Raw genomic sequence first — 12010 nt, forward strand, 5'->3', positions numbered from 1 at the left:
CTGTAATTTTTACTATTAGGTGAAATTGTTGATGTTCCCGAAAGCATTAAACTTTTAGTCTTCATTTCGGAGTAACCCGAAAGTTATGGATTGAGCGAAACTCCGGAAGATTTGGGGAATTTTTGCCACGATTTAGAAATGGAGAATTGAAAATGCTATTAAAAATTTTAAAGAGTCCATGGTTCCTCTTTTTGGCTCTATGAACGTCCCGATGAGACCACTCATCGGGACGTTGAGTTGATGTTTGAACTTTTTATATGTATATACATAATAAACTTTCTCCTCAATTTTTTTTTGTACCGGATTAGAGAAAATACTCATTTCCCATTCGTATCATGGAGAAGAACTGCATGTTTCCTCTGGAGTAGGAAATGTATTTTTATCTTGAAGCTTAATTCGAGATGAACAAGGTGGCTTTCAAGTGTTGGTTTGGATTTCAAAATATATAAAGGATATTAACTTTAACCAATTAAAAATCTAATTCCATAAAATAATTCAGTTCCATCGTACTCTCTTATTATTGACTAGAACTAGAGCTTTAAAGTATTTGAAGCAATTACACAGCTTAAGCAGGGACAGGAACTGCGATGGTAATAAAATATTTTATGGGAATAAACCTTTCTTGTTATTATGTGGTTAATGCATTACATAGATAGGTTTGTATTCAGTATGTATCCGATTACACCGTGGATTTTAGTAATTTTTCTTGTCAGGAAATAGGGTCGAAGGAACACTTATCTGCACCTTAAGAAAGCGTATCGTGACTTTGTTCCCTGCGGCATATTTTGACATTCCCCTTTTCGTAAGCTTTTCGTTATTTCTAAAAAAAAAACTTAAGGATGGTCTTTACCGATCAGAAATGGTAAGATCGGATCGGTAAAGACCATCCTTAAGTTCTAAAAATAAAGAAAAGCTGACGAACAGGGGGTGTCAAAGTCACCCGCAGGGGAAAAAGTTACACGCACTTACGGTACCATTTAAGATATGAAATCATTTGAACCTATATCCTTATAGAAAAAGAAAGATTAATGAAAAAACATCATAATACTTGCATTTTTTAGATACTATATTAACTTACTGCAAAAAGAAAAGGATAAAATTGATCCAAATTTGATCTTTTTGCAAAGGATGGATCAAATTAACATGTTCTATTATGATACATGTGCATTCAAAGTTTGAAATTTGATCCATTCTTTGCAAAAGGATCAAATTTGGATCAATTTGATCTTTTTATTTTTACCAGTGAATTAAATTTCATTTTTTTTTGGCGAAATTGCCAATAAGTGTCCCCAGCCGTACAGGTGTTTCTTCGATCCTAGCTCAGATTAAGATTTTTTGATTCAATGACTCTGTTGGTAAAATCTTTTTCTTTTCACTGGGAAGAAAAGGGTCGAATGTCCAAATTGATTGTTCAAGTAGAATTTTCATATGGCAACAACAATTACTTTTATAAATTAATTCCGTTTATTAAATCAGAACTCATCAATCCTTAGCTTTCGCTGAAGAAATCGCCAATTAGATTTACAATTGCAACAGTGACGATAAGAAAGAAAAATTGAATGGAAAATGAGATTCTGGGGAAAATGTAATTAAATTAATTGAGTTTGAAAGTTCTAGCGAAAATCCAGCTACATTTTATGGTAGAAGCATGAGTCATGGGGTGTTTCAGAGAATGTCTTGGGACTTGAGTGAATTAAAGTATAAAGAACGTGTGCCATTACTATGAGCACTGAAGCGCGTTTATTCACGTATAAAATGTTGAAAGAGGAAAAAGAATATCGTCATCTTTGCGTAGTTCCATTGTTCTCGTTGCTTTTTTTTTGTCTCAATCACGATAAACTTGAGGGAATTTTCACGAAAATAAAAAAAGAAAACAGTCGGACCGTTTCTCAGGAGTTTCTTCACCACGGTAGAGAACTTTCTTGTAACATAAAACTGAGCTTCTTGTAGAGACACGTGATGAATTTGAACAAATAAAATTGCCATATAATATCAAGTGTTTCTCTTAATAAATGAGCAAAGAGACACGTGTCTTTTAAATAAACTTATAAAGCTTATAAATATGTTTTTATCGCGGTAAATAAATCATGCAAGGAGGGTTAATAACTTTTCCAAAATATGCAAAATTTGCTATATTTTACACATTGTACTAAAAATTTGTTGAAATATTACACAACAAAGTCTTCATCTAAAAACGTATAATTAATAAAGTGTAATATAAAAATCGTAAAAATTATATTAGTACTTTTTACTAAAATATTAGCCGTACTCACTATGGCGCTGTTATCTTGTAATATCGTTATTTCGTTATCTCGTTATGTTCTCGTAATGTATTTTATAAATGAAAAATTATAACAAGATAACAGATTACGGAGATTACGAGATAACAACGCCATAGTGAGTACGGCTATTTATTATCGTAAAATTAGGAATTATTTATATGCTAAAATATGCATAATTTATACAATTTATTATGCACTAGTTTGTTTTGAAATGGTACACAAGAGCTATACGTTCTTAGTTCTTACGTAAAAGCTTCGTGTAGTTGTTAGTTTTTTTTTTGCTGTGTATACTTATTAATCCGGTTAATCGATCAACTCTTTTTACTTGTAAGAATTCCAGCGAAATTTTTTTGATGACAAAAAAACTGATCTCTATGACCCATCTTTAATGTATTTTTCTCAAATTCTTTTTCCAAGAGCGAGACTGTAATTTATCCGGTACATTTTCTTAGTATATAAAATATTTGATAATTTAATGTTTGATCATCTATTTTTTTCTAGGAAAAATTATTCGTTGAACAATGAGACTTGAAAATTTATTACTTAAGTCTTTTATTGTTAATTAAATATGCATATTCGAGAATGTTGAAGTTATTTCCCAGAAATGAAGTATTAATATTTTGATAAATGCTAAAAATAGCAATAAAGTCGAAGAAGGTTTTCGAAGAATTCGGGGAATTTTATTATTGTGTTCTTGGTTCACAATAACAATTTTTTGAAAATATAGAAAAAAAAACCACACGTATTTGATATGAATGTCGATTTATATTGAGCTTTTTACCTATTTTGCAGTAATTTATGATTTTTCAAGGAAAAATATTTTTACTAACAGTACTTACGCTTAATTTAAATAGAGAAAAATCATTAAAGAGACATTTCAATATTTAAAACGAAATAAAGAAAAAATAACTAAATAAAAGTCATAAGGAATAATTTAAAAGTCATTTAGGGGAGACTAAGACATCACAGCATCATTTGGGTACAGGCTACACGAGAATTTATGACGATTCGATCAAGTAAATAAAAAATTAATTTTATTTTCAGATATAAATAAGAAATTAGAATTAAAATTTCGTTTTTATTTAAATTTTTAAACTACTTGGAAAATGTTGACTATGTCTTCAGTGAACAGACATTCCTAGAGAAACTACTTACCGTAAGTGCAGGTGACTTTGTCCCTTGCGGATGATTTTAACACCCCCTGTCCGTAAGCTTTTCTTTATTTCTAGAACTTAAGGATGGTCTCTACCGATCTGATCTACCATATGATCGGTCTGATCGGTAAAGATCATCCTTAAGTTTTTTTTTTAGAAGCAAAGAAAAGCTTATGAACAGGGGAGTCTCAAAGTTACCCTCACTTACGGTATTAATTCAAATTAGTTCGAAACTATCCCCCTTGGATGGTGGCCTAATTTCCTCTAATTAAGTCTAATAAAATATTAAAGAATTGAATTCTTTCGAGCTCTGACCAATAAGTGAATGGAAGGCAAGCTAAAATGCTTAATGAGATTAAACATTTAATAATATTATATATTCAGGATTTATTAATGGAAAATTTATGGTTTAAGTATTGACGGATTATTTATTAAATAGTAAATAATCTGCAATTATGTCTTTGTTTTAGCTACAGCTTTGAATACTTTTAAAGCTTTCAAAGCCTAATTACTCAGAGAGCTCAATACAACTAAATTATATTATGATTAAATATTGGCAATGTACAAATAAGTATTATAAAACATTAAATCTTATCAGCCAACATGAAATTTAATTAGTACTCAGTTTGGAACTTTAAAAGTAGTGAAATCATCAGGTACCGTTCTTTATTGAATTTTTCATTGATCTGGAGCTTAAATGCTGAAAGGCATCAACTTCCGGTTTTCGATGATCTCTAACCAGATGTTCTTTTCTTTTTCCCCTATTTCCTCTTCTTCCTCTACCCCTCTTCTTTCCCTCCAATGCATTGTTTTCTTGATAAAACTTTAACGATTTTTTTTAAATTTTCGAGTATGTTGGGGGTGATCTAGGTGAATATTTCGTCCATACGTATCTATGACCGAAAAATTTTCGACATCGAATTTTCAAATGCCAAAGTTTAATCACTCTGGACGTCTTATTTTCCAACAGATTTGCTTAAATTTAGATTTTTTGGAAAGGCCTTGAAATTTCCAATCCGGATGCATCGGTCCCAATTGGTAATGAATTGGTAAAATACTCGTGTCCGAAAGTTTGCTACCGGGATAGTGGTCAAATGGTAAGAGAATTCGTTTTCCCATCTTCGGTGGCGCCTAATAAAAGAAAAACATTGTCTTCAAATCTTTTTTTTATTTTTCTCTTTACCCCTCTCCTTATTCTCCAAAAACATATTTTTGGTTGATTTCGAAAACGGCTAAAACCCTTATACGGGGTTCGGATTAGAGGTTCAACCTAGTTCCCGAAAGTCTCAAAATCCAAAATAACGAGCAATTTCATTGCTTTTTGAGAACCTGATAGATTATTTATCTTTAGAAATACGGTCCTAAGTTTTTCTCCAAAAAATCGTGATTGATAAGAAATTAGAGCAGCTAAGTCATACAGCTAAGTCTTAGGTCTGAAGCCCGTATTAAACTACTACTAGGGCTCTTTGGAACACAATATACAACAATTTGATTCTTAAAATATCATTTACTGTTGTCCAGTGTCTGATCAAAATAGGGTGAAAGGAACGTCTATTGGCACTTTAAGAACTCGTGTCAGCACCTATTGACACCCTACTTTGTACCATAGGGATACGAAATTTGAACATCTCTGTTTATAGTAAAAGGTATATTACAGAAAAAACGTTATATTTACTTATATTTTACTAGATACATTAAATAATTTTCAACATTTTGACAAAAGTGTCAATAGGGGTTCCCTATCGAACAGACGTTCCTCCGACCCTAATTGAGGACTTCGGGAAAGCGGGCACAGTACCACAACTAATGGTGGTGGGCCGACAAGATTACTCTTGTTAAGGGTGTATTGACGTATTCACAGCTCAGATCAAATGACGGTCTTCAAAAGCGTCATACAATCGAAAGGCATGAGTACTTCATGCCCGTAGTCTTAACTTGTTCCGTTCAGAGGCTAATACTAAAAGTGTCTTCAGACTAGAGCTTTTGCCCAGGTCCTAAAGGCCCTAAAGGTCTCAAAATCCTGAAAAGCAACCAATTTAATTGCTTTTTCAGAATCTAATAGGTCACTTGTCCTTAATAATCCAATATTAAGATTTTTTTTCAAAACATCTTGATTGATAAGAATTTAGAGCAGTTAACTCGCATGGCTAAGATAAGGCATATTGCGTACTCAATCAAATTTTATGGATCCATAATAACGGAAGGGACTTTTGCCTTGGAACCGATTAGTCTATCACTGGAAAGAAAATCAGCTAAAATTATTCCTTAAGAAATCAATTTTTATTATTTGAAATCATCAAATTTCTATGTTATTTGTGTTAATATATAATATTATATAATTTATTGATCATAAAATAGAATTTCTTATTAATAAATTTTCTCAAAAATCACAAAAGTACGTGTAAAGATGAAATTTATAGGTATTGGAAACTATCAGCATTAATAGTATGACTCTAAATATTTCCGCAGTACAAGAAAATTCCCCTAAAACGTTCAAATTAAAATAAATAATATCTTTTTGTCTTTCTTCTGTTATTTTATTTACTATGAAAGAGATAAAAAAAAGTTTCTGTTAATGTAAATCATGAGAATGCCTTTGAATATGAGCTTTTTCAATGCAAAGTGGGTTTCTTGAACCAACACTGAATAAATTTATCGTTGAAAATCGACAGAAATCCTTGACATGACGAGAGGTTCAATATATTCGCAAAAGAGATTAAAATAAAATTTCCATAAAAGCAAACTCTGAACAGGGCGTGAATGTGAATTTCGCGCCTTTATGCTTGTTTAGGCAGGCCTTAGTTGTTGATTTTGGATCTTTTGGACAAAATTCAGAAATAATCTGCCTGACCTTGTATGGAATTGAGTTGAATGCAATATCAATTATTGTTAACTTTCTTTCAGCAGCCCACGTGGCGATTATGGGGTGAGGAACGAGAGAAGGATGCCATTTTTACGGTGTACCTCAAGAAGGTGCGATACCATCGTCCCACACCGAGTGCAAGTAGTGTAAGTGGTTATAATTTCTCACTATTTGCATCTCAAGTCCAATTAACAATATATGCAATTTCTTGCAGCAAGACTCCGATGATGAAATTTCCCACTTAGAGTGGGAGACGGTGCGTGTACGCTTCATAAAGGCTGCCACCCTTCCACGTCTTGTGGAAGCACTAGCGACTGATGATGGGGAATTGGAGAGTACCTTTATCAATGTCTTCATGGCCACATATCGTACATTTACGCAGCCGGAGAAGGTGCTGGAACTTCTTCTGGCTCGCTATGAGCGTCTGCACTCGGAGCCACTGCACACAGATTCCGTATCAGCTGAGCACAAAAAGAGCCTCGTCTCGGCCCTCCATGTGTGGCTCGATGGCTATCCAGAAGACTGGGAGGCGAGTAACCTTCAGCGACTTCTAACATTCACCGCCAAGCGGTTACCCAATTCGGAAGTGCACATGAAGGCAGCACTTCGACTCGATCGACTGACACGCACAAAGAATCATCAGCAGATACGATCGTGGTCATCGCAGGATGGACTTGATCTCACCGATCAATTTGGGGGATTGTGCCTAACTCCTGCCTTTAGAGTTCCTCAGCTACACATCCTGCACTCGTACAGATTTCCCCATGTGCCCGTGAAGCATTTTGCTGAGCAACTTACACGGATGGATATGGTAAGATCTTATCAAATTTAAGCATTGTAATGTGAGTGAAGCATGTATCGACCTTGAAGATCTAATCATCACCCCAAATTTAAGTGTTTTTTTTTAAAGTTATTCGCCGATTAAAGAGAATCAATAAAATGCAGCGAAAATTATTTAAAAAAAAAACTTAATTTTGGGATGACTATCCGATATTAAGAGTTGATGTATGCTTTACTTACCTTATGTTCTTTCTTCAATTAATTTCAAAACAAGGGAACCTCACTTGAAAAATTGTACAAAATTTAGGAAAAAAAAGAAAAGTTTTCGGACAGAAAAAGAAAATAAAAGAAAAAAAGAAGAGCAAAGGAAAAAATGAGAAAATGTTTAAAAATTTGTATTTGAATTTAAAATACTAAAAGAAATTTCACAAGCCTAATCAATTCTTACTTGGTTAAGTATTTCTTTTATGTTGAAATTCACTGGTATAAGAGTTTAAACACTTATCTTCTAAATTCCAAGAAGAAATTTCTGGATGATATTCGTGTCTGAGGGCAAAATGTCCACCATGGATATATTCAAAAAATTCATATCCAAAAATGAAAAGAACCAAACTATCGATGGTTCTTGAGATATTCCCAAAAGAGTGGTTTCTGAAAGATCCAAGAAATGGAGGAGAGCGCAAGAAAAATCGCAATCAATGACGAAGAGCTAAAATTCCAGTTTTTGGTCCTTATGGCTCCGGCACACCTTTTAGATCAGGAAAATTTCATGAAGTCGAAATTCGAAACCCTTTGTTTCTCACATTTTTTGCATATGACTATCTCATTCTTTCGAATACCAAATTCGATTGAGCTAATTTGAATTTGAAGTGATGTTTAAGAGAAGAAGAAGAGTGCGAGAAAATGAGATAGACTTATGCAAAACATGCGAGAAAGGAAGAGATCCGAATTTCAACTTCATGAAATTTTCCTGATCTAAAAGGTGTGCCGGAGCCATTATGCACAAAATACGGAAAACTTTAAGATTGGGAAAGGATACGCTTGTAAACGAAGTACAACTCAAAAGAAGTTTTTATAAAATAAATAAAAATAACAGCTAAAAACTGAAGAATATTTTTATAATAAGAAAAAAGAAAAAGATGGAAAAAAGAAAAGAAAAAAAGGAAAAAAGAAAAAAAAGAAAGGAAAAAGATGTGTACAAATTTCTTGAAATGGTGTACCCTTGTTTCTAAATATGCGAATTTTGAAAGGCAATAAACAAACGAGCAGTAAGAAATTCAAAATAGACAGTAAAGAAATCAAAAATGCGCAGTAAAGTATCTAATTTTGATGAATAACAAACCTAAATCTTTACAAAATATGGGTTTCATTCTCGGTCTAATTTATAAAATTAACATCTAAAATTGTTTGCAGATAGAAAGAAAAGCCTTTTTTTCCCTTTCCCAAAATTTGGAGTACAATACAGTGGGACCTCGATAGAGTCAATCTCCAATAGAGTCAACAGCTATTTTTTTTTTACTCTACGGACTCCGATAGAGTCAACTTGGACCTAAATTGACTCCGATAGAGTCAACTTTTCCATTATTATTGATCTAATAATGTTGTACTATGACTTTTTCGAAATTAAACAGTGTTTTGGTGTATCAATGTAACGTTTTTAACACAAGAAAAACAATATTATGATAAAATTCGTACATTAACCGTGTAGTCAAATTCCGACAAAATATTTTTTTTGTAATTTAAGCGTTTTGACCGATTGAAAGTTCTCTTATCTTTCTCCCTCTTGTCTCAAATTTTTTTGATAAAGCCCTATTATCCCGTTTGACGTGTTTTCCTGTAATCTAAAAAAAAACTATTTTGGAGCTGAAACGTGAGGGGTAGGGAGGAAATGAGGGTCATAATAATAATCCCAGGTTGACTTATTAGGGGGTCATCTGAAGACTTCAAGTAGATATCTCTAAGCATTTAGCGCCTAATTTTTCAGAATAAGGAGAAAATGAGAAAAATTGGTTTTATTGCTCTTTTTATGAAGTTTAGAGCCATATATAACGGTCACTTTTGATTCAAATTAACATTTTCTAGTAATTCGGAATTTGCGGCGAATTTCGGGACGGATGCCACTTGTGTGCGTGTATATGTTTCCTACCACCTTCCTCCTATCAATTTTTACCCATTAAAATCACTTAGTGTCTGGCCTCGAGACCAAGTAGTTGATCTGTAAGTTGAGTGAGGTGATAGGACTTTCTTCCATCTGGAAGAGCCTCGGAAGAACTAGAGAGGATCTTTGGCCACTGTCAGAGGACTCCAATCACCGTGCACTGGGATACATTGCTCTCAGGAACCGCATTAGCTCAGATTTCTAAGCCGTGAGAAAGATCACCGAGGATCACCGTAACTGAGGGAATTCAGCAATGGGCCCCACCGGTAAACGATTCTTCGCCACCGAGGGAGGTGTCCTGCCCCTCAGGGGGATTCGGCGTGGGATCACATCAACAGTTCTCCGGAATCATCATCTACAGGAGATTTTGTCTTGGAATTTCCCGATCATTACCCTGAAAGGACTTTTTTACTCTAGAAGGAAGCCCCAGGAAACCCACGCAGATTAGGATGAGCCTCACTCAAGTTGTATGTAGAATGCCCTTCCTTTTTCCTCCCGATTTAAGATGGTTACAAACTCTTTTAAAGTCAATTCGCATTAAAATTGATTATCACAGAATCACTCGGATTTTGCACATTAGTTCTTTGGTTCTTTAAATAAAATTTCTTAAAGTAATTCTAAATGTTTGAACTAAATAAAGATTAAAGTTTCTAAGCAAATTAAATTATCGTTTCACATAGTTAAGTCATAATGAAAAGAACAACAATCAATCTCTTCTTTCATACAATAAAAGTTTAAAATAAATTCTAATTAATAACGTTAATTGCATTAAAATTTTCTAAAATTAAATATCTACCGCAGCTCTTCTAAAAAAAAAGTAAAAAAAAAGAAATCTTTAAGACACCATTTCCTTATCTTAACATCGTGGATGGATTTCAATATTATCATATGGATAGTAATTTTCACTCAATGTCAAATGGCTGCCACAGCCTGGCCTTGTCTCTTGATTGAGTGGACATTTCCTGACATTCTTATTTAATGGTTTTAATGAATGATCTGTAACCAAATAATGTTACTTTGGCTTATACAACCCGTGATTGAGTTTTTCCATCGTTTTGGCTCTTGAGGTTGGTCACCTACGCTAAGACGGCGACGGCCGAAGGGGAGGTTTTAAATGTCACAATCAAGATGAAGAATAAATACAGAGTAATTGCAGCTGTTCTGGTGTTCGCCAGAGAATTTGTTCTTTTCAAATTAAAAGACTTTGAAAAGAACGAATTCTCTGGCGAACACCGGAACAGCTGCAATTACACACAATTCCGCCAAATATATAGCCCAAGGAATATATACAGAATACAGAATAATAATAAAAACATTCTGTAAAATTATTATTATTATTAAAATCATTCCTTTATCTACAACTTTTGCCCAAACATATGACTTTTTTGGACCAGAGGGTGTTGAATTTATGGGTTTAGTAAATGAAATATTCTACTATCGTGTTAAATTTATCAATTATCTAGTACAAACATAAAATAATACCCCTTTATATTAAAATTTCACATTTAAATTGATTTTTTTTCGGACTCCGATAAAGTCACCGAATCCAATGAAGAGTCAACAGGCCTGGAAATAATTAGTTGACTCTATCGAGGTCCCACTGTATTACTGTTTTATATTTTTTAATATTGCTAAATTTTAACTTCTACTGCTCATTTATACAGTGCCGTTTTAAAATGAACCTTATTAACCTTTTATTTACCACAAATTGCCTAACGAATAAATTTAAAATAAATCAAATAAATAATCAATAAAAATATTTTTATAGGAAATTTATTGCTCTTCAACTTTGATGATCATTTTCCTCAGTCCTAAAGGAAAATGTATTTTTTGGGCCTACTTCTAATAATCAATTTTATCGAAGTTCTCAAAAGCACTGGTACAAAATCATCAAGAATGAGATTAACCCTCTAACGGGTAAGACCGCCTCCAGGCGGTCTTCACAAAAATCACATTTACAGCGACAATAAAGGTTTTATTTATTTAAAAGTGCTATAATGTCCTCGGTAATAGTCTTATAAACATCTCTTGAAAGTTTGAACTCGTTTTGACTCTTCGTTTTGTTGCTATTCCCAGTTTTGTGTGACAGGTCAGAGAAAAAGCAACAAAAAATATTTGTGCAAAAAACTCATTTCCAATTTCCATAAAAATACCGATTTAAAGTTATCTGACTAAAATAAATTTATTTTTTACTGAAAGATATGTCATTCTACTTTATATATTTTATTTAAAAAATTTGAAAAAACTAAAAATGTGAATTTTAGAAGCAAAAAGAGTTTCAAAAAATTTTTATATTTTCTCACCTAGCGCCTAAACTAAAAAAAATAATGAAGAATGGATGTTTTTTTCGACTTTTTTAGATCATAATTATCCTAGAAAACATTGTTTTAGAACTTTTTTTCGCATATTAAAGAAAACAGGGTTAGAGGGTTAATTTGCAATATTTAGAATCAATTTTGTAGCCTTTACCGATTTAATTTTGTAGCCTTTTGTAGCCTTTACGATTTAGGGTAATGTTTCAGGATAATTTTTTTAAACGCCTTTGAATTTGGATATGATCAGATACCAAAATAAAGTTCATGTTACCCGTATTACGATAACGATCTAGGGTTTAGAAAAAGATATTGTCCTTTGCATCGACCCTTATTCCGATTTTCGGATCTTAATTGAATTTGAATTTGTTCAATAATTTTATTTTATTGAGTTTCAAAAAAAAAATTGTATACTTTTTTTTAAATTACCCTGTTTATTTATTTTGATTTGAATTTATTTA

At 32.8% G+C, this 12010-nt stretch overlaps 1 protein-coding gene across 32 annotated transcripts in view; it reads left to right on the plus strand.

Moving 5' to 3' along the window:
• Positions 1 to 12010, plus strand: part of LOC129803400 (ral guanine nucleotide dissociation stimulator-like 1) — a 47387-nt gene that overhangs the window by 29540 nt on the left and 5837 nt on the right. For 20 of the 32 annotated variants that reach the window (XM_055849913.1, XM_055849912.1, XM_055849918.1 and 17 more), the window contains 2 exons: positions 6341 to 6445; positions 6514 to 7110. In XM_055849913.1, coding sequence (XP_055705888.1) covers positions 6341 to 6445; positions 6514 to 7110 — 702 coding nt within the window. The remainder of the gene's footprint in view (positions 1 to 6340; positions 6446 to 6513; positions 7111 to 12010) is intronic. The other 12 variants (XM_055849925.1, XM_055849921.1, XM_055849924.1 and 9 more) reach the window with 1 other exon arrangement.

Source organism: Phlebotomus papatasi, chromosome 2 (genome assembly GCF_024763615.1).
Source record: "Phlebotomus papatasi isolate M1 chromosome 2, Ppap_2.1, whole genome shotgun sequence".
NCBI lineage: Eukaryota > Metazoa > Arthropoda > Insecta > Diptera > Psychodidae > Phlebotomus > Phlebotomus papatasi.